Source organism: Oncorhynchus keta, chromosome 2 (genome assembly GCF_023373465.1).
Source record: "Oncorhynchus keta strain PuntledgeMale-10-30-2019 chromosome 2, Oket_V2, whole genome shotgun sequence".
In the NCBI taxonomy this organism is placed as follows: Eukaryota; Metazoa; Chordata; class Actinopteri; order Salmoniformes; family Salmonidae; genus Oncorhynchus; species Oncorhynchus keta.
Genome location: NC_068422.1, coordinates 22,323,525 through 22,346,553, shown reverse-complemented (window position 1 = coordinate 22,346,553; position 23,029 = coordinate 22,323,525). Strand labels below are relative to the sequence as shown.

At 43.7% G+C, this 23,029-nt stretch overlaps 1 protein-coding gene across 4 annotated transcripts; it reads right to left on the bottom strand.

The window, feature by feature from the left end:
- Window positions 1-1,665: 1,665 nt before the first annotated feature.
- Window positions 1,666-22,966, bottom strand: eme1 (essential meiotic structure-specific endonuclease 1). 4 transcript variants are annotated; one of them, XM_035792794.2, is made up of 9 exons: window positions 22,811-22,966; window positions 15,159-15,913; window positions 14,748-14,875; window positions 13,242-13,331; window positions 8,773-8,894; window positions 8,321-8,465; window positions 2,676-2,791; window positions 2,333-2,522; window positions 1,666-2,237 (listed from the first exon to the last, which is right to left on the bottom strand). In XM_035792794.2, the coding sequence occupies exons 2-9, from the start codon at window positions 15,880-15,882 to the stop codon at window positions 2,061-2,063; spliced, it is 1,692 nt and encodes a 563-aa protein (XP_035648687.1). In that variant the 5' UTR covers window positions 15,883-15,913; window positions 22,811-22,966; the 3' UTR covers window positions 1,666-2,060. The 4 variants fall into 4 exon arrangements, with proteins under 4 accessions (XP_035648687.1, XP_035648706.1, XP_052329619.1 ...); XM_035792813.2 differs by having other exon boundaries at window positions 8,773-8,888; XM_052473659.1 differs by lacking the exon at window positions 22,811-22,966 and adding an exon at window positions 20,880-22,790.
- Between the last annotated feature and the right edge of the window lie 63 nt (window positions 22,967-23,029).

The following is a 23,029-nucleotide window of genomic DNA, read 5'->3' as shown; positions in this document are numbered from 1 at the left end:
TGAAGTAGAAGCACATTTCACTACACTCACATTAACATCTGCTAACCATGTGTATGTGACAAATAAATTTGATTTTTGACCTTAGAGCCTGCTGCACTATAGAAATGGAATCACTGGTCACTTTAATAATGGAACACTAGTCAATTTAATAATGTTTACATACGGCTTTACTCATCTCATATGTATATACTGTATTTTAGTCAATGCCACTCCGACATTGCTCATCCTAATATTTATTTCTTAATTCCATTATTTTACTTTTAGATTTGTGTGTATTGTTAGATACTACTGCACTGTTGAAGCCAGGAACACAAGCATTAAGCTGCTAAATATGTGTTTGTGACACCTGCTAAATATGTGTTTGTGACACCTGCTACATGTGTGTTTGTGACACCTGCTACATGTGTGTTTGTGACACCTGCTAAATATGTGTTTGTGACACCTGCTAAATATGTGTTTGTGACACCTGCTAAATATGTGTTTGTGACACCTGCTAAATATGTGTTTGTGACATCTGCTAAATATGCGTTTGTGACACCTGCCAAATATGCATTTGTGACACCTGCTAAATATGCATTTGTGACACCTGCTAAATATGTGTTTGTGACACCTGCTAAATATGTGTATGTGACCAATAAAATTTTATTTGGTTTGATATAAAAGGAATCAGCCAGTGGGGATGGAATAATTAAGCTGTGCTTGGAAACAATGACAACTCCTGGTCTCTGTCTAGTAGTTAGTGTCAGGCACAAGTATGCGCACATCCCAGAACTCTAGCCCAGCTCCAACAGAGTAAGAGTATCTGGACTGGACAGCTGGCATTTTGTCTTTCTACAGTGTCTTCTCTGGCACACTGACCCATCTGTACACATTCGAGCCCCTCTAACCAACATTTGTGGTTGATTCAGTGACTTTGCGCCAGATAGCCAATACTGCACAATTTAATACGGCACTCCCCCCCCCCAATACATGTGTAAATGTGGTATTTTAAATAGTGCCTTCCTGTATTATACTCATGCTACACAATGTATTCTATTCTACGGAGCCATTTACTATGTTCGTATCCTTAATTATTCTTATAGTTGTTGCATTGTCAAGAAGGAACCTGCAAGTAAGAATTTCATTGGACAGTATATACACCATGTGTATCCTGTACATACATACAACTTTAAACTAGAGTAGCCTCATGTGTCCTGGAGGAACACCTGACCTGAGTATTCAGAGTTCACAGCTTCTGTGAACTCTCAACTCTACTCAACCAGAGTAGAGTTGGCATTGAAGCTCAACTCACATAACTTTCCACACTGGAGTCACTAATAAACCATGTACTGTTAATTAATATTTTTGCAAGTACAAGACGAGGAACATTTGATCTTTTCCCCTGATATTTCCCCTGTTCATTGTAGTCATTTGGAAATAAACCACAAAACACTTAATTTTTTAAATTTTTTTTTAGAAACTCTGGTTTGATTTAGAGTTATTGTGGTGCTCTTGTCTAAACTTGTGAATATACCTAATCCAAAGATAGGGAAAAGTTTAGAAACAGCAAAAAAAGAGCAGCAGAGACAACTCACTAGTCTTATTTAAAGTACAGGTTTCTCTAACCCACTTGTGTGCTATGTAATGTAGGTGGTGTCTATTATTGACTATCTATTTTGGGCAAAATCCCATGATTGTATTAGACGCTTTAATAAAATAAAAAGTATATTACAAACCAAGGTGGATGTCATAAAACGGTACACTATCCAAATCAACATTGAAATCCAAATGTCACTGTGCTCCATAGTTCACGGGGTGTATTTCAAACCTATTCCTGAGGACCCACATATGTGTTTCAGCCCCGAACTAACATGTCTGACTCAATGGATTAGACAATCACAAAGTCCTTGATTAGTTGAATGAAGTGCGTTAGTGCTGAGCTAGAGCAAAAGCCTGCACATCATATAGGTCCCCAGAGGCAGGGGTGAAGACCAGTGATGAAGAACAGATTTAAAACATCAGTCCAACTCCACTCTTCCACTACTGAGGTCACTGGTCAGATGCATGACATCCTAAAAGGGTCAAAGCATGGAGTCCAGGGTCTGCTGGGGCTCTGATGATGTCATCACCAGGTAGAGACGCTTGGAGAGCTCAGGACCAACCCGGCGAGTTGTGGAAGTAACGCCCTCCCCTCTGCGAATCAGGAGGTCCGATAGCAGTGACAGTTTCTCACGCTCTGACTTGCACCGACTGTACGCCTGCCAACGACATCACAATGCGGAGAGCAATTGTGAGATTCAGTGTGGGGAAAACACATACTGTATGTGTGTGTACGTATTATGTGTGGTTTTACCTGGTTGAGTAGCTGTGGAGAGGGGTAGGCAGCGAGGATGGCAGAGGCCATATCTTGGCTGACTCTGTTCAGCTGCTGGATCTGTCTCTTCCAGACCTGCAGCAGTCCTTTCCCAGCCTTGTCCACTTTCTGGCCTCCAGCCCACTCACTCTCCAGGTAGAACGAGAAGCCTGTCTTCTCCCTCTCTCGTCTGGAGACAGACACGCACACGCACACAAACACACAATATATGAGATATTACTCCCTTACAACTCTGCACAGCTGTATATTGTAATGACTTACTGATTGAGTGGTTCTATATTGAAATTACACAGTTGACCATTTATCACAGCAGCTCACTCACTTGAATGGGGCCTCAGCTACTGCTTTGGTTGCCATGGCAATGTGGTCAGAGAAATCCTTCCAGGTGGACAGGAAATGCACCTGAACCCCTGTGTGTAGCTGCAGGTGTACCACGGCCTGATGGGATGGATGTTGGAGGACCAAGAGACTGTTACAGAGGTACTTTGGAAAACTGTCACACAAGTGTCCTACATGACATGAAGCATGTAGGCTTACCTTTACTCCATACAAGTGGACATGGGTGTGCAGGGGCTTCATACACCCCAAAAATCTGAGGGGGCCCAAAGTACGTGAGGATGACTGGGGGGTGGTCCGTAGGAGTGCTAGGCCTCCCGACCGTAAGTTTGAGAATTTTGCATTTTTCAAACACCTGAAAACAGCCTTTTCATGCAATCTAGACCCATAATGTATGTAAACAAATGTATATTTTTCTACATATCTAAGCATACCTCGAGCTGTCTGTACCCTCCTGAGGGTGGTTATTTTTCGAAAGAAACTAAATATGCTTCTCTACTAAAATCTGGGTAAAAGAATGAAAGTGGCGGACCGTGACTATTGGACTTAGGCCTTCAGTTGAGATTTTTCTCTCTCCAATACTTCCTATCCAAAATCATGAAAACAACCCATACAGAGCATCACTTAATGCGCCCAACATAATATTGTGTAGTCGGACCATTCTAGTGCAGACTCTAGCACAGGAGAATAAATGTTTTTTGATGACAAAATCAAAACAGGCCTGAGCTGTGCTTCGGGCTGCAGCAGCTGTGTGTGTAAATCATGGGGGAACCAAGCCAGAAAAAAAAAGCCATGTTACAACTTATGTTGTGATAATTGCGTTGTTAAGGCTACTCTATACCCATTAGAAATGCATTCATATTCCACCGTTATATACAGTGTACGAAACATTTGGAAAAACTTCCTAATACTTTGCACCCCTTTTGCCCTCTGAACAGCATTAGGGCATGGACTCTACAATGTATAGAAAGCGTTCCACAGGGATGCTGGCCCATGTTCACTCCACTGCTTCCCACAGTTATGTCAAGTTGGCTGGATGTCCTTTGGGAGGTGGACCATTCTTGATACACACAGGAAATTGTTGCGCATGAAAAGTCCAACAGCGGCACAGTTCGTCACACTCAAAACATTGCACACACACAATCCATGTCTCAAGGCTTAAAAATCCTTATTTAACCTGTCTCCTCCCCTTCATCTACACCAGGGGTGGGCCACCCCCCTTTTGAAGGACCTCTGATCAATCCTCCCCTCCTCCCTGAACGCAACATGTAAAGTGTTGGTCCAATGTTTCATGAGCTGAAATAAAAGATCCCAGAAATGTTCCATACTCACAAAAAGCTTCTCTAAAATGTTGTGCACAAGTTTGTTTACATCCCTGTTAATGAGCATTTCTCCTTTGCCAAAATAATCCATCCACTTGACAGGTGTGGCATATCAAGGTGATTAAACAGCATGATCATTACACAGGTGCACCTTGTGCTGGGGACAATAAAAGGCCACAAAAATGCAGTTGTCACACAACCCAATGCCACAGATGTTTCAAGTTTAGAGTGAGCATGCAATTGGCACCAATTGGTACACTGTCCTTCTCTCAACACATATCAAAGCTGCAAGCTAAGGTTAAACCTACACCTGGTTTCCTCTATCGTAATCACACCTCTTTCACCCCAGCTGCCAAACTAGCCCTTATTCAGATGACCATAATAAATTGGTCATCTCTGTAAACCTGAAGCAAGACCCTATGGTTGATACTTATTTATAAAACCCTCTGAGGTGTCACTCCCCCCTATATGAGATACCTACTGCAACCCTCATCCTCCACATACAACACCCGTTCTGCCAGTCACATTCTGTTAAAGGTCCCCAAAGCACACACATCCCTGGGTCGCTCCTCGTTTCAGTTCACTGCACCTAGCGACTGGAACAAGCTGCAACAAACACTCAAACTGGACAGTTTTATCTCCATCTACATTCAAAGACTCCATCATGGACACTATTACTGACAAATGTAGGGTTGCTTCGTGTGATGTATTGTTGTCTCTACCTTTTTGCCCTTTGTGCGGTTGTCTGTGCCTAACAATGTTTGTGCTGCTGCCCTAAGTTTGTTTTACTCACTGCTTTAGCACACTCTGCTAACCCTGATGTCCTTGCCGTGTCTGAATCCTGGCTCAGGAAGGCCACCAAAAATTCAGAGATTTCCATACCCAACTATAACATCTTCCGTCAAGATAGAACTGCCAAAGGGGGCGGAGTCGCAGTCTACTGCAGAGATAGCCTGCAAAGTAATGTCATACTTTCCAGGTCCATACCCAAACAGTTTGAACTACTAATTTTGAAAATTACTCTCTCCAGAAACAAGTCTCTCACTGTTGCCGCCTGCTACCGACCCCAGTCAGCTCCCAGCTGTGCCCTGGACACCATTTGTGAATTGATCGCCCCCCCATCTAGCTTCAGAGTTTGTTCTGTTAGGTGACCTAAACTGGGATATGCTTAACACCCCGGCAGTCCTACAATCTAAGCTAGATGCCCTCAATCTCACTCAAATCATCAAGGAACCCACCAGGTACAACCCTAACTCTGTAAACAAGGGCACCCTCATAGACGTCATCCTGACCAACTGGCCCTCCAAATATACCTCCGCTGTCTTCAACCAGGATCTCAGCGATCACTGCCTCATCGCCTGTATCCGCCACGGAGCCGCAGTCAAACGACCACCCCTCATCACTGTCAAACGCTCCCTAAAACACTTCTGTGAGCAGGCCTTTCTAATCGACCTGGCCCGTGTATCCTGGAAGGACATTGACCTCATCCCGTCAGTTGAGGATGCCTGGTCATTCTTTAAAAGTAACTTCCTCACCATTTTAGATAAGCATGTTCCTTTCAAAAAATGCAGAACCAAGAACAGATACAGCCCTTGGTTCACTCCAGACCTGACTGCCCTCGACCAGCACAAAAACATCCTGTGGCGGACTGCAATAGCATCGAAGAGCCCCGTGATATGCAACTGTTCAGGGAAGTCAGGAACCAATACACGCAGTCAGTCAGGAAAGCTAAGGCCAGCTTCTTCAGGCAGAAGTTTGCATCCTGTAGCTCCAACTCCAAAAAGTTCTGGGACACTGAAGTCCATGGAGAACAAGAGCACCTCCTCCCAGCTGCCCACTGCACTGAGGCTAGGAAACACGGTCTCCACCGATAAATCCACGATTATCGAAAACTTCAATAAGCACTTCTCAACGGCTGGCCATGCCTTCCGCCTGGCTACTCCAACCTCGGCCAACAGCTCCGCCCCCCCCCGTAGTTCCTCACCCAAGCCTCTCCAGGTTCTCCTTTACCCAAATCCAGATAGCAGATGTTCTGAGAGAGCTGCAAAACCTGGACCCGTACAAATCAGCTGGGCTTGACAATCTGGACCCGCTATTTCTGAAACTATCTGCCGCCATTGTCGCAACCCCTATTACCAGCCTGTTCAACCTCTCTTTCATATCGTCTGAGATCCCCAAGGATTGGAAAGCTGCCGCAGTCATCCCCCTCTTCAAAGGGGAGACACCCTGGACCCAAACTGCTATAGACCTATATCCATCCTGCCCTGCCTATCTAAGGTCTTGAAAGCCAAGTCAACAAACAGGTCACTGACCATCTCGAATCCCACCGTACCTTCTCCGCTGTGCAATCTGGTTTCCGAGCCGGTCACGGGTGCACCTCAGCCACACTCAAGGTACTAAATGATATCATAACCGCCATCGATAAAAGACAGTACTGTGCAGCCGTCTTCATCGACCTCGCCAAGGCTTTCGACTCTGTCAATCACCAAATTCTTATCGGCAGACTCAACAGCCTCGGTTTCTCTGATGACTGCCTTGCCTGGTTCACCAATTACTTTGCAGACAGAGTTCAGTGTGTCAAATCAGAGGGCATGCTGTCCGGTCCTCTGGCAGTCTCTATGGGGGTGCCACAGGGTTCAATTCTCGGGCCGACTCTTTCCTCTGTATATATCAATGATGTTGCTCTTGCTGCGGGCGATTCCCTGATCCACCTCTACGCAGACGACACCATTCTATATACTTTCGGCCCGTCATTGGACACTGTGCTATCAAACCTCCAAACGAGCTTCAATGCCATACAGCACTCCTTCCGTGGCCTCCAACTGCTCTTAAACGCGAGTAAAACCAAATGCATGCTTTTCAACCGATCGCTGCCTGCACCCGCATGCCCGACTAGCATCACCACCCTGGATGGTTCCAACCTTGAATATGTGGACATCTATAAGTACCTAGGTGTCTGGCTAGACTGCAAACTCTCCTTCCAGACTCACATCAAACATCTCCAATCAAAAATCAAATCCAGAGTCGGCTTTCTATTCCGCAACAAAGCCTCCTTCACTCACGCTGCCAAGCTTACCCTAGTAAAACTGACTATCCTACCGATCCTCGACTTCGGCGATGTCATCTACAAAATGGCTTCCTACACTCTACTCAGCAAACTGGATGCAGTCTATCACAGTGCCATCCGTTTTGTCACTAAAGCACCTTATACCACCCACCACTGCGACTTGTATGCTCTAGTCGGCTGGCCCTCACTACATATTCGTCGCCAGACCCACTGGCTCCAGGTCATCTACAAGTCCATGCTAGGTAAAGCTCCGCCTTATCTCAGTTCACTGGTCACGATGGCAACACCCATCCGTAGCACGCGCTCCAGCAGGTGTATCTCACTGATCATCCCTAAAGCCAACACCTTATTTGGCCGCCTTTCGTTCCAGTACTCTGCTGCCTGTGACTGGAACGAATTGCAAACTTCAAACATCAGCTATCCGAGCAGCTAACCGATCGCTGCAGCTGTACATAGTCTATAGGTAAATAGCTCACCCTTTTTCACCTACCTCATTCCCATACTGTTTTTATACTGTTTTTATTTATTTACTTTTCTGCTCTTTTGCACACCAATATCTCTACCTGTACATGCCCATCTGATCATTTATCACTCCAGTGTTAATCTGCAAAATTGTATTATTCGCCTACCTCCTCATGCCTTTTGCACACATTGTATATAGACTGCCCATTTTTTTCTACTGTGTTATTGACTTGCTAATTGTTTACTCCATGTGTAACTCTGTGTTGTCTGTTCACACTGCTATGCTTTATCTTGGCCAGGTCGCAGTTGCAAATGAGAACTTGTTCTCAACTAGCCTACCTGGTTAAATAAAGGTGAAATAAAAAAATAAAATAAATAAAAAATGTTGTGTCGCTACCATGTTGTTGTCATGTTGCTACCATGCTGTGTTGCTGCCATTCTGTTGCTGTCTTCGGTATCTCTTTATGTAGTGGTGTGACGTCTCTCTTGTTGTGATGCGTGTTTTGTCCTAATTTTCTTATTTTTAATCCCAGCCCCCATCCCTGCAGGAGGCTTTTTGCCTCCTGGTAGGCCTTCATTGTATATAATAATTGGTTCTTAATTGACTTGCCTAATTAAATAAAGGTTAAATAAAAATAAGTAAGTAACCTTGTCCGAGACAGATCGGCACTTCGTTGAGTTGGTTTCAAAGACTAAAAACTTCCTCAAGTAGTATTTGCAAAGGCAATTCCACACACTATATTGTAAAATGATTACCAGCTGCTAATCATGACAACCCACCTCCTCTACCTCAACTCGAGACACCTTGGGCAGTGCATCACCTTCATCTTTCTTCCTCCTCTTTTTCACTGCCCCCTTTACTGCTGCTTGCTCATCCCCCAGGACCGCATCCCGGAACTTCTTCTGATTCTGGGATTTCTGGGATCTGTAGGTAAAACAATGTTTTTGGGGGCAAAATTGAGGACTTTTATGTAACACAGCTTGACGAAGTTTGATGTTTCTACAAGAAACACTTTTCCTTCCTCCAAGTCACACTTATTTGAAATGCTAACACTTTATTATAACTTCTAGCAATAAACCATTTAATTATGAATGCTTAATTTAAAAAATAAATAAATAAACAAATTCTTTATAAAACTATTAGAAATACCCCCAAGTGGACGGTGGCATAGTACCTTGTCCCTACATAATGCATTTGGGACACAGACCACCTCCCTCTTCAGCCCCCTCACCTGAAGTATTTCTCCAGGTCTATGACCACCAGACTGGGGGTCCTGCCAGGGTTGCGAGCCTGCAGACCCAGGGTCCAGGAGGTCAAAGAGGCACTACAGTCTGCACCTCCACCCCTCTGTTCCTGGGTAACATACAGACAGGGAGGAGTGAGGGAGGTCAGAATCTAGTCAGTCTAATAGTTGTAAAAGTGTCCTGGATTGATGCAATTATTATCAACAAAAGTGTTGAGATGCTACAACAAAACATGCTAATATGCTCTTCCGGGTCATTGTCAATGGTGAGCCCATGTCAGCATTTTAGGATGTTTTGTTGTAGCCTCTGTAAGCTTTTCACTCATCATTATTCATGATACATTCATGGTTTTCCATAAATCATGGCATTATCAAGATTAATTTAGAACTGTTCAAAAACATGTTCTTCTCTTACTTGAATAGAAAATGGCACAAGACATTATTCACCATTCAATTCTGGTCGGGCAAATCATAACCCACAACAAGAAAAAACTGCAAATGCATCCAAGGAGTTTGTAGAATTACAAACTTGATGTAGTCATTGCATGCAAGGAATATGGGACAAAATAATCCATTTGACTACTTTCATACACTTTATTTAGCTCATTAATCTAGAGGTTCACATACTTTTTCTCACAAAGAAAGTTAATGTTGGATCAATTTGCTCAATAAAGAAATTAAAAAGTATAATTGTTTTTGTGTCATTTGTTTAAAATCAGATACACTTCATCTATACTCAAAAAAAAGAATTAAAGCAACAAAGTGTTGGTCCCATATTTCATGAGCTGAAAAGATCCCAGAATTTACCATTTGCATAAAAAGCTTATTTCTTTCAAATGTTTGGCACAAACTTGTTTAAATCCCTGTTAGTGAGCATTTATCCTGATTCAAAATAATCCATCCACTTGACAGTTGTGGCATATCAAGACGGCGATTAAATGGCTTGATCATTGCACAGATGAACCTTGTGCCGGGGACAATAAAAGGCCACTCTAAAATGTCTCAAGTTGAGGGAGCGTTCAATGTCATACTGACTGCAGGAATGTTCACCAAAGCTGTTGCCAGAGAATTTAATGTTAATTTCTCTACCATAACCCACCTCTCCAACATTGTTTTAGCGAATTTGGCAGTATGTCCAACAGGCAGACCATGTGTAACCACGCCAGCCCAGGACCTCCACATCCGGCTTCTTCACCAGTGGGATCGTCTGAGACCAGCCACCCGGACAGCTGATGAAACTGTGGGTTTGCACAACTGAATAATTTCTGCACAAACTGTCAGAAACGGTCTCAGGGAAGCTCAGCTGCGTGCTCATCGTCCTCAGCAGGGTCTTGACCTGACTGCAGTTCGGCGTCGTAACCAACTTTAGTGGGCAAATCCCGGTTTCAACAGTACCGGGAAGATGGCAGACAGTGTGTATGGCGTTGTGTGGTTTGCTGATGTCAATATTGTGAACAGTGTCCCATGTTGGTGGTGGGGTTATGATTTGGGCAGGCATATGATTTGGGCAGGCATATGCTACGGACAACGAACACAATTGCATTTAATCCCTGGCAATTTATTTGCACAGAGATACCGTGACGAGATCCTGAGGCCCATTGTTGTGCCAATTATCCGCCGCCATCACCTCATGTTTCAGTATGATAATGCACGGCAGTATGACGCAAGGATCCGTACACAATTCCTGGAAACTGAAAATGTCCCAGTTCTTCCATGGCCTGCATTCTCACCATTGAGCAAGTTTGGATGCTCTGGAGCTATGTAGACAATGGCATGTTCCAGTTCCCGCCAATATCCAGCAACTTAGCACAGCCATGGAAGCTGAGTGGGACAACATTCCACGAGCCAGTATCAACAGACTGATCAACTGTATGCAAAGGAGATATGTCGCCCCAATCCTTTTTTTAAAGTATCGGTCACCAACAGGTGTATTCCCAGTCATGTGAAATCCATAGATTAGGGTCTAATGAATTTAATTAAATTGACTGATTTCCTTATATGAACTGTAACTCAGTAAAATCATTAAAATTGTTGCATTTATATTTGTGTGGTCCATGTGGTCCTTCTGTAGCTCAGTTGGTAGAGCATGGCGCTTGTAACGCCAGGGTAGTGGGTTCGAATCCCGGGACCACCCATACGTAGAATGTATGCACACATGACTGTAAGTCGCTTTGGATAAAAGCGTCTGCTAAATGGCATATATTTATATTTTTGTTCAGTGTATTAGTACATTTTAGGTCAAATGTAGGCAGAATTAAAGAAAATGCTGAGGTTTTCAAACTTTCTCTAAGCACTATATGCATATAAATGGTATGTACATACATTGTGGACAGTATATTAATAGAAAAGGTGTGTACAGCTGTAGTTATATAGGATGAGCCTTGACTAGAATACAGTATATACAGATGAGGTGGGTAAAAAACAGCATGTAAACTTTATTAAAGTGACCTGTGTTCAATGACTATGTATCAATTTGTAAAGTCAAAACAATTTCAATGTTTGAGGGAAAAAATGCATTCATCTTTAGATCAGAGTTGTAGTTGTACTGACTAACACAGTGCCTTCAGAAAGTATTCACACCCTGACTTATTCCACATTTTGTTGTGTTACAGCCTGAATTCAAAATTGAATAAATTATATTTTCTCACCCAATACCCCACAATGACAAAGTGAAAACATGTTTTAATTGAACATGAAATACTGAAATCTAATTGACATACAGTACCAGTCAAAAGTTTGGACACACCTACTCATTCAAGGGTTTACCATTTTCTACACTAACGTTCAAAAGTTTGGGTCACTCAGAAATTGTTTTTGAAAGAAAATACAATTTTTTGTCCATTAAAATAACATCAAATTGATCAGAAATACAGTGTAGACATTGTTAATGACTATTGTAAATGGAAATGGCAGATTTTTAGGCGTAGAGGCCCATTACCAGCAACCGTCGCTCCTGTGCTCCAATGGCACGTTGTGTTAGCTAGTCCAAGTTTATCATTTTAAATGGCTAATTGAACATTAGAAAACCCTTTTGTAATGATGTTAGCACAGCTGAAAACTGTTGTCCTGATTAAAGAAGCAATAAAACCGGCCTTCTTTAGACTAGTTAAGTATCTGGAGGATCAGCATTTGTGGGTTCGATTACAGGCTCAAAATGGCCAGAAACGTGGCCTCCCGGGTGGCACTAAGGCGATGCAGTGCTAGCTGTGCGTGAGATTCTGGGTTCGAGCCCAGGCTCTGTCGCAGCCGGGAGGCCAATGGGGCGGCGCACAATTGGCCCAGCGTCGTCTGGGTTAGGGAGGGTTTGGCCGGCAGGGATATCCTTGTCCAGTCGTGCAATAGTGACTCCTGTGGCGGGTCGGGCGCAGTGCACGCTGACCAGGTTGCCAGGTGTACAGTGTTTCCTCCGACCCATTGATGCAGCTAGCTGTGCATTGTGTCAAGAAGCAGTGCGGCTTGGTTGGGTTGTGTTTCAGAGGACGCATGTCTCTCGACCTTCGCCTCTCGAGTCCGTACCAGAGTTGCAGCGATGAGACAAGACTGTAACTACTACCAATTGGATAACACGAAATTGGGGAGAAAAAAAAGGGTACAAATAAATAAAATGGCCAGAAACAAAGACCTTTCTTCTGAAACTCGTCAGTCTATTCTTGTTCTGAGAGAAATTGCCAAGAAACTGAAGATCTTGTACAACGGTATGTACTACTCCCTTCACAAAACAGTGCAAACTGGTTCTAACCAGAATAGAAAGAGGAGTGGGAGGCCCCAGCGCACAAATTAACAAGTACATTAGAGTGTCTAGTTTGAGAAAGACGTCTCACAACTGGCAGCTTCATTAAATAGTACCCGCAAAACACCAGTCTCAACATCAACAGTGAAGAGGCAACTCTGGGATGATGGCCTTTTAGGCAAAGAAAAAGCCATATCTCAGACTGGCCAACAAAAATAAAAGATTAAGATGGGCAAAAGAAAGACCTGTTAAATCCACTTCAATCAGTGTAGCTGAGGGAGAGGAGAGGTTAAAAATAAATTAACCTTGAGACCATTGAGACATGGATTGTGTAAGTGTGCCTTTCAGAGGGTGAATGGACAAGAAAATAGTTTTGAGTGTGCCAAGAACTGCAACGCTGTTGAGTTTCACACAAACAGTTTCCTGTGTGTATTAAGAATGGTTCAAACCCCAAAGGACAGCCAGCCAACTTGACTACTGTGGGAAGCATTGGAGTCAACATGGGCCAGCATCCCTGTGGAACGATTGACACCTTGTAAAGTCCATGCTCCAATGAATTAAGGCTGTTCTGAGGGCAAAGGGGGGTGCAACTCAATGTTAGGAAGGTGTTCCTAATGTTTTGTACACTCTGTACACCCCTCCACAACTAGCACATTCAAGCTAGTCAGCAGAAACAGGAAGTGGGATGAAACCATAGCCATGCCCAACCCAGAGAGGTGTCACTCACCTGAGTGTAGCTGTGGATCAGGTTGATGAAGTCATCAACAGGTACTTGCATCACTGTGTGGGCCTCCGGGATACACAACACCTCACCTGTCTGAGAAGCAACAGAGATTAAGGGCTTTGATTTGCTTGTTCGACATAGATCAACCACTGCAGTCAGCGACTGCCAAGTGACTGATCTACAAATCACCTGGCATAATGAATAAATACGCGTTATTATTTGTACATCAGTCAATCAGTAAAAATTTACCCATAATGCATCACGGATTCAACACGACCACAAAAAGCTATGGGTTGAGTGTAAACGTTTAAAAGAGATTGGGATACATAACGTGAAGAAAGATCCCTAACCAAAAAACGTCCCCCCACATAATTAAAATCCCAGTGCAGTTATCACAAAACATTATTTTCCGTGTAATAGCCTGACTAGACGATAGGCAATAAAGGCCTGGGAAAGTTGTGTAATTTAAATGAAACCAGAGAGGAAGGGGCAAACTTTAGGCTACTTTGGTAAATTTGCAAGGCATTCAAGACAGACATTGCAAGATTCAGATTACCAGGACATATGCGCACCAGTTCTTTGTGCCTGCTCCCTCATTTCTCTCCCTCCCTTCACCATGTCTCGCCTGGGGCATATTCAGTTGCAAACGTTTCGGTATGGAAGCAAACGGAGCAAAACTGGGAGGGACCTACCTGAATTTGTCCAATAGAAACTCTCGTTTAAGTTGCAAACGGTTTGAACTAATGATTACAACCCTGCTCTTGCGTCCTTAATAATGTGAGTGTGTTCAGTTCAGTCTGTTGTGTGTAGAATATCCTCGCCTATTCATTGACGATAGACTCTGCTTTTTACTGAAGTTGCAAGACATGGCAAGCCAAGAAATTGCAAGATACAGCATTCCATTTCGATAGATAGGCCTAGTGCACAAACTGCCTATACTGTGCCCCAACCCTCTCTCTCCGTCCCTCGATAGATCGCTATGAAAGATGCAAGAGTTGATGTTCTCAGAAGTACAGCAAATAGTCTCCTCTGTTCCCAAAATATTGAATCTTAGGAGTCTATTTGTAGCGGAATCGAATCTTGACACCCAGAAATGGGAGTCGAAACCGAGAGTCGACAATCAAGGAGTTGAGGAATCAATTGTTTTGGAGAGCGACGCTCCACCACTACGTCCTCGTCATTAATCGTTTGAAAAATGGCAGAGAAAGGCAACAGACAGCAGCTAAGTCCTGTATGGAAAATGAGAAGGTGGAATTGAGGTACAGTAATGATGGTACATGTACTATGTTTACCCATCTGAAAGGGATGCACCATGAGACCCAAACAGTTTTTGGCAGCATTGCAAATTCACATGTAAAATGGCAGTTTAAACATTAAGAAACAGTTTTGATGTGTCACATCCCTAGTTGCGTTGCATGATTAAGATGAAGATAAAAACACACTTGTGCTTGGTTAATACTGAATGGATAAGCGATAGAGATGTGTGTGTGTGTGAGATGCTCCAGTCACCTGAGTGCAAGGTGTTCTCCTGACCCAGTTGATGCTGCGAGGGAGGGGCTGTTTCTCTATGGCACAGCTGCAGCCCATGGCCTGGAGTGACGTCAGCAAAGGGCCCCCACCTTCCAACTGCAACAGAGCTACACACACACACACACACACACACACACACACACACACACACACACACACACACACACACACACACACACACACACACACACACACACACACACACACACACACACACACACACACACACACACACACACACTGGAAACTGGGAACTACAAAATCCTCTGTGTAGCCCTTACTTACACCTATCCAATGCTTTTAAATCCATGCGGGTGAGACTGTGAGCAAGTGCACACTGGGGAAAAAGGTAGGGAATCGAAACACAGCCACTGCCTCTCTTCAACACACCTGGATCCACAGACACCACCATGTGTTTGATGCACTCCTCTGGTCGCAGTGCTTTCACAGCCTCTGCCAGGGCCGCCTTCTCTGCCTTCTGCCTTTCCTGCTGCAGCATCCGCGCCTCCTTGTCCCCCTGTTGCCTCTCCCTGGCTTCCCTCCTCCTCAGCACCTCCCTGGACCCCTGGATCTCCTTACCAGTCATCTTGGAGGGCTTCCTCTTGGCAGGGGAGATGGTGCTCCTAGCCCAGGAGGATGGCTTTGGCGGGGGCCACAGCTGAGGGAGAGCTGACTCCTCTGGGTCATCCCAGTCTGGTCCTCCACCTTTCTCCTTCCTACGATGACTGTTTAGGGTCTCGTATGAGGTGAATAGAGGTTCGGACTCTGAGTGACCATTCGGTGCCAACAGGCCTAAACCAATAGGAAGGTCAGGTGAGGAGTGATGGTTGTCCTGTCCATTACCGAGTGTGGAGGATGCAGGCTCCAAACCCTCCTGTCTCTGTTTGAGTCTCAGCGCCAGGGGGATATAGGGAACATCCTCATCATCACTACTGATCATCATAACATCAGCCAACCCTATGGGGAGGTCTGTATGAGAGCTGTCCAGGACCACCAGGTCTGGTTGGTCTGTGTGGATCTGGGAGGCTTGGCTCAGACTACATCTGGGCTGGAGGAAGTCATACACAGGGAGATCCTCGTCCAGGTCACTGGTGGAGTCACTGTAGCTGCCCATGGTGGGTCCAGCCTCAGACAGTCGAGACGGACTGTGGATGGACAAAGCAGGTTAAAAATCAGAACCATGGTATTAATGTTGGCAGGCGCCATTGGATTCTGTATGGTTGGCACTATTAAATATGTTCCATCCAGAATGATAACATACATATTTATTGTACAATCTATTGGAGTAGGCCTAAATAGGCTAAAGAGTATCCAAATTGGCCTTCCTCTCTGGCCATACGAGCCTCGAGAGACCGCTAGTGAGTGCTGTTCTTCTGACGTTGTAGTTCCGCTCTAAGTCATCTTCAACCTAGGTTCTGCTTAGGGTACAATGTCAGGAAGAACAGCACTCAATGGATAGAGGAGGTGCAACGAAGAAGAGTAGTAATATGTTCAGATTCTGCATCAGTTTTGTGTAGTCTAAGATCAGGGAAGTCAGAATGTGAAGATTTATGGATAGAAATTATGTTGTTAGGGTTATAAAGAAATGGGATAGAGATTCAATTTTTTTGGATCCCTGCTCAAACAGGAGTCAATGGAAATGATTTAGTATATATACAGGTGCAATTAAGGGGAGGAGAGGTTAAAAACATGAATCCAAAAGTTTAGGTTAGATGCTGGCAGAGGAAAATATAGTAAAAAGGAAATCTGTACAAGAAATTGGGTCTTGTAATGGGAACCGTAGATATTAAGTAATGTCAACAACAAAAAATGCTTGGTTAAAAACAACCCAATTTGGATAAATATTGGACAGAACACACATTGGATTATATTGAACCAGCCAGCTGGGTCACCTAGTTTGCTTGTTGGGTTATTGATGCTGGGCTATTGAGTTATGACCCACCGGGTCAGATCAGAAGACTGGTGGCGTGGCTTTCGTGTTGGCCACCCGGGAGAGTAAATGTAATTCCAGTTCTCTGGTCATCTGTTCTGTTGTTTTTTAAATATTTTTTTTTAGAGAGAGTGTAGGGGCAGTGAGGTTTGTAGGGGATATAGATTAATAGGAAGGCCGTGACTGGCCTCACACTCCAGTGACTTCAAAGCCTCTCACTGGCCAATACAAAGCATCAGCAATCCTGGGTTTACATCAGGGTTCCCCAAATGGTGGCCCGCAAGCGGTTTTATTTGGCCTCCCAACTTTTCTGAGCAATAATGATTTTTTTAAGACTAAAAACAACAGGAAATCAGCTCCAAGTGATTTTAATTTTGGAAATACAGTGGGGCAAAAAAGTATTTAGTCAGCTACCAATTGTGCAAGTTCTCCGACTTAAAAAGATTTTTAAAAAGCCTGTAATTTTCATCATAGGTACACTTCAACTATAACAGACAAAATTAGAAGAAAAAAAATCCAGAAAATCACATTGTAGGATTTAATGAATTTATTTCCAAACGATGGTGGAAAATAAGTATTTGATCAATAACAAAAGTTTCTCAATACTTTGTTATATACCCTTTGTTGGCAATGACAGAGGTCAAATGTTTTCTGTAACTCTTCACAAGGTTCACACACACTGTTGCTGGTATTTTGGCCCATTCCTCCATAGAGATCTCCTCTAGAGCAGGGATGTTTTGGGGCTGTTGCTGGGCAACACAGACTTTCAACTCCCTCCAAAGATCTGGAGACTGGCAAGGCCACTCCAGGACCTTGAAATGCTTCTTACGAAGCCACTCCTTCGTTGCCCGGGCGGTGTGTTTGACATCATTGTCATGCTGAAAGACCCAGCCACGTTTCATCTTCAATGCCCTTGCTGATGCCAGGAGGTTTTCACACAAAATCTCACGTTACATGGCCCCATTCATTCTTTCCTTTACACGGATCAATCGTCCTGGTCCCTTTGCAGAAAAACAGCCCCAAAGCATGATGTTTCCACCCCCATGCTTCACAGTAGGTATGGGGTTCTTTGGATGCAACTCAGCATTCTTTGTCCTCCAAACACAACGAGTTGAGTTTTTACCAAAAAGTTATATTTTGGTTTCATCTGACCATATGACATTCTCCCAATCTACTTCTGGATCATCGAAATGCTTTCTAGCAAACTTCAGACGGGCCTGGACATGTACTGGCTTAAGCAGGGGGACACATCTGGCACTGCAGGATTTGAGTCCCTGGCGGCGTAGTGTGTTACTGATGGTAGGTAGCCTTTGTTACTTTGGTCCCAGCTCTCTGCAGGTCATTCACTAGGTCCCCCAGTGTGGTTCTGGGATTTTTGCTCACCGTTCTTGTGATCAATTTGACCCCACGGGGTGAGATCTTGCATGGAGCCCCAGATCGAGGGAGATTATCAGTGGTCTTGTATGTCTTCCATTTCCTAATATTTGCTCCCATAGTTGATTTCTTCAAACCAAGCTGCTTACCTATTGCAGATTCAGTCTTCCCAGCCTGGTGCAGGTCTACAATTTTGTTTCTGGTGTCCTTTGACAGCTCTTTGGTCTTAGCCATAGTGGAGTTTGGAGTGTGACTGTTTGAGGTTGTGGACAGGTGTCTTTTATACTGATAACAAGTTCAAACAGGTGCCATTAATACAGGTAACGAGTAGAGGACAGAGGAGCCTCTTAAAGTAGAAGTTACAGGTCTGTGAGTCAGAAATCTTGCTTGTTTGTAGGTGATCAAATACTTATTTTCCACCATAATTTGCAAATCAATTCATAAAAAATCCTACAATGTGATTTTCTGGATTTTTTTCTCTCATTTTGTCTGTCATAGTTGAAGTGTACCTATGACGAAAATTACAGGCCTCTCTCATCTTTTTAAGTGGGAGAACTTGCACAATTGGTGGCTGACTAAATACTTTTTGACCCACTGTGTGTGTGTGTGTGTGTGTGTGTGTGTGTGTGTGTGTGTATATACACACACTGCTCAAAAAAATAGAGGGAACACTTAAACAACACAATGTAACTCCAAGTCAATCACACTTCTGTGAAATCAAACTGTCCACGTAGGAAGCAACACTGATTGACAATAAATTTCACATGCTGTTGTGCAAATGGAATAGACAACAGGTGGAAATTATAGGCAATTAGCAAGACACCCCCAATAAAGGAGTGGTTCTGCAAGTGATGACCACAGACCACTTAGTTCCTATGCTTCCTGGCTGATGTTTTGGTCACTTTCGAATGCTGGCGGTGCTTTCACTCTAGTGGTAGCATGAGACGGAGTCTACAACCCACACAAGTGGCTCAGGTAGTGCAGCTCATCCAGGATGGCACATCAATGCGAGCTGTGGCAAGGTTTGCGGTGTCTGTCAGCGTAGTGTCCAGAGCATGGAGGCGCTACCAGGAGACAGGCCAGTACATCAGGAGACGTGGAGGAGGCCGTAGGAGGGCAACAACCCAGCAGCAGGACCACTACCTCCACCTTTGTGCAAAGAGGAGCAGGAGGAGCACTGCCAGTCCTGCAAAATGACCTCCAGCAGGCCACAAATGTGCATGTGTCTGCTCAAACGGTCAGAAACAGACTCCATGAGGGTGGTATGAGGGCCCGACGTCCACAGGTTGCCAGAGAACACCAAGATTGGCAAATTCGCCACTGGCGCCCTGTGCTCTTCACAGATGAAAGCAGGTTCACACTGAGCACATGTGATAGACGTGACAGTCTGGAGACGCCGTGGAGAACATTCTGCTGCCTGCAACATCCTCCAGCATGACCGGTTTGGCGGTGGGTCAGTCATGGTGTGGGGTGGCATTTCTTTGGGGGGCTGCACAGCCCTCCATATGCTCGCCAGAGGCAGCCTGACTGCCATTAGGTACCGAGATGAGATCCTCAGACCCCTTGTGAGACCATATGCTGGTGCGGTTGGCCCTGGGTCCCTCCTAATGCAAGACAATGCTAGACCTCATGCGGCTGGAGTGTGTCAGCAGTTCCTGCAAGATGAAGGCATTGATGCTATGGACTGGCCCGCCCGTTCCCCAGACCTGAATCCAATTGAGCACATCTGGGACATCATGTCTCGCTCCATCCACCAACGCCACATTGCACCACAGACTGTCCAGGAGTTGGCAGATGCTTTAGTCCAGGTCTGGGAGAAGATCCCTCAGGGGACCACCCACCACCTCATAAGGAGCATGCCCAGGCATTGTAGGGAGGTCATACAGGCACGTGGAGGCCACACACACCACTGAGCCTCATTTTGACTTGTTTTAAGGACATTACATCAAAGTTGGATCAGCCTGTAGTGTGGTTTTCCACTTTCATTTTGAGTGTGACTCCAAATCCAGACCTCCATGGGTTGATAAATTTGATTTCCATTGATAATTTTTGTGCGATTTTGTTGTCAGCACATCAACTATGTAAAGAAAAAAGTATTTAATAAGAATATTTCATTCAGATCTAGGATGTGTTATTTTAGTGTTCCCTTTATTTCTTTGAGCAGTGTATATATAGTATATGATATATATTAGAGGTTCGACCGATTATGCTTTTTCGATGCCGATACCGATACCGATTATTGGAGGGCCAAAAAAGCCTCTACCGATTAATCGGCCGATCAAATTCTTTTTTTTATTTTTTTTTATTAATAACAACTACAACAATACTGAATGAACACTTATTTTAACTTAATATAATACATCAATACATTTTGTATTTTGTACCATTTGTATTTCATTAACCTAACTATTGGATGTTCTTATAGGCACTTTAGTATTGCCAGTGTAACAGTATAGCTTCCGTCCCTCTAGTTAGCACGCACTAACTAGCTAGCCATTTCACTTCGGTTAGACCAGCCTCATCTCGGGAGTTGATAGGCTTGAAGTCATAAACAGCACAATGCTTGACGCACAACGAAGAGCTGCTGGCAAAACGCACGAAAGTGCTGTTTGAATGAATGTTTACTCGTCTGCTTCTGCCTACCATCGCTCAGTCAGATACTTAGATGCTTGTATGCTCAATCAGATTACATGCAATGCAGGACACGCTAGATAATATCTAGTAATATCATCAACCATGTGTAGTTAACTAGTGATTATGATTGATTGTTTTTTATAAGATAAATTTAATGCTAGCTAGTAACTTACCTTGGCTTACTGCATTCGCGTAACAGGCAGTCTCCTTGTGGAGTGCAACGAGAGAGGCAGGTCGTTATTGCTTTGGACAAGTTAACTGTAAGGTTGCAAGATTGAATCCCCCGAGCTGACAAGGTGAAAATCTGTCATTCTGCCCCTGAACAAGGCAGTTAACCCACCGTTCCTAGCCATTCATTGAAAATAAGAATGTGTTCTTAACCGACTTGCCTAGTTAAATAAAAGGTATATTAAAAAAAATCAATAAAAAATAAAAACAAATCGGCACCCAAAAATACAGATTACCGATTGTCATGAAAACTTGAAATCGGGCCTAATTAAATCGGGCCTAATTAAATCGGCCATTCTGATTAAATCGGTCGACCTCTAATATATATATATATATTTTTTTTATCCCAGCCCCCGTCCCCACAGGAGGCCTTTTGGTAGGCCATCATTCTAAATAAGAATTTATTCTTAACTGACTTGCCCAGTTAAATAAAAATAATAGAACACTAGTCACTTTAATAATGTTAACATATTTTGCATTACCCATCTCACATGTATATACCGTATTCTATCCTACTGTATCTAAGTCTATGCCCCTCTGACATTGCTCACCCAATATTTATATATTTTTAATTCCATTCCTTTAGATTTGTGTGTATTGTTGTGCAATTGTTAGATATTTCTGTTAGATATTGCTGTACTGTTAGAGCTAGAAACACAAGCATTTCGCTACACCCGCAATAACATCTGTTAAACATGTGTATGTGAAAAATACAATTTGAATACCGTCACACCATCATAAAATAAAAAAATAAATGGTGATATGATATTTTGACCAGCACTAGTCCAAAAACCCCAACACAGTTGTGAAGAGGGCACAACAATGCCTCTTCCCCCCCCAGGAGGTTGAAAAGATTTGGCATGGGCCCTCAGATCCTCAAAAAGCTCTTCAACTGCACCATTGAGAGCATCTTGACTGGCTCCATCACCGCTTGGTATGACAACTGCTTGGCACCCGACCCCAGGGCACTACAGAGGGTAGAGCAGGGATGGGCAACTCCAGTCCTAAGGGGCCTAATTGGTGTCACATTTTTGTCCCAGCCCCCGTTAACACACCTGACTCCAATAATCAACTAATCATGAGTTTCAGTTTAGAATACCAGGCGCTGTCAAAGGAAGGTCCTAACAATTGTTGTCAACGACACCAGCCACGGACTGTTCTCTCGACTACTACCGCACAGCTCACCAAGTCTGGAACCTGAACAACTTCTACCCCCAAGCCATAAGACTGCTTAATCGTTAGCTGCACGGACCCATTTTTGCATTAACTGACTCCTCACATACGCTGCTGCTACTCTTTACTATTTGGTTTATATACATAATTGGTCGGAGCACGTCAAACGAAAGACTAGTTTCTCAGTGACTCGTTCAATTTAATCATGACTCGAGTCAGTAAAGAATCGTTCAAAAATAACGACTCGTTTGCGTACTACATATGCGCAATGTACCTGCTAGCTTCATTGACAAACAGAGTTGGAATTGAGCTAGAAAGTAATTTTGGGCACTGATAAACCGCGTGTAAGTTAGCTGGTGCTTTATTTACGATAGTTTTACAGCTTGCAGAAGATGAAGTTGTAGACATGTTCTCAGAAATCAGTCCTGAGCGCGCGGCCAGACTTTCCCGGCTCGATAGACTATGCAGTACACTTACTACTTATTAATGCTGCAAACACTAAAGCTACAGTTGACGTGTATGTAATTATCGTAACAGTAACATTCGAGGCATATGGGTTGGGTTAATGTCATACTATTACATTTAGCTAGCTACATTAGCTAGTAAATGTTGTCGAGGCGTGTTGGCTAACTAACGTTTAACTACCAATACAATGTTAATATCTAAAGTCTGTCAAATTAATTGAACATCATTATCTACTCACGTTCTTGTATAAGGGGTTCAATATTTTATCTTCAGGACAAAAATAATGACTAACTTTCGCGCTATTTCGTCTTGCTAGCCTTTTTGTAACTGGATTTTCATCATTTTGGATTCCGCTGGTTTAGTGGACGAACTAGTTACCACAGCCACAATTGTGGTTAAACCCCGCCTATTTCTACAATTTCTCTTTTTAACTATTTTTTTAAAAACCACACTGGCA

Bases quoted from the DNA above. Each gene is read 5' to 3' on its own strand.
- eme1 (XM_035792794.2), bottom strand. From the start codon at position 15,882: ATGGGCAGCTACAGTGACTCCACCAGTGACCTGGACGAGGATCTCCCT. The intron at 13,332-14,747 runs GTGACTGGAGCA...GTTGCTTCTCAG, and splicing joins GGAGAACACCTTGCACTCAG to ACAGGTGAGGTGTTGTGTAT. The intron at 8,466-8,772 runs GTGAGGGGGCTG...TTTTACCTACAG, and splicing joins GACCTGGAGAAATACTTCAG to ATCCCAGAAATCCCAGAATC.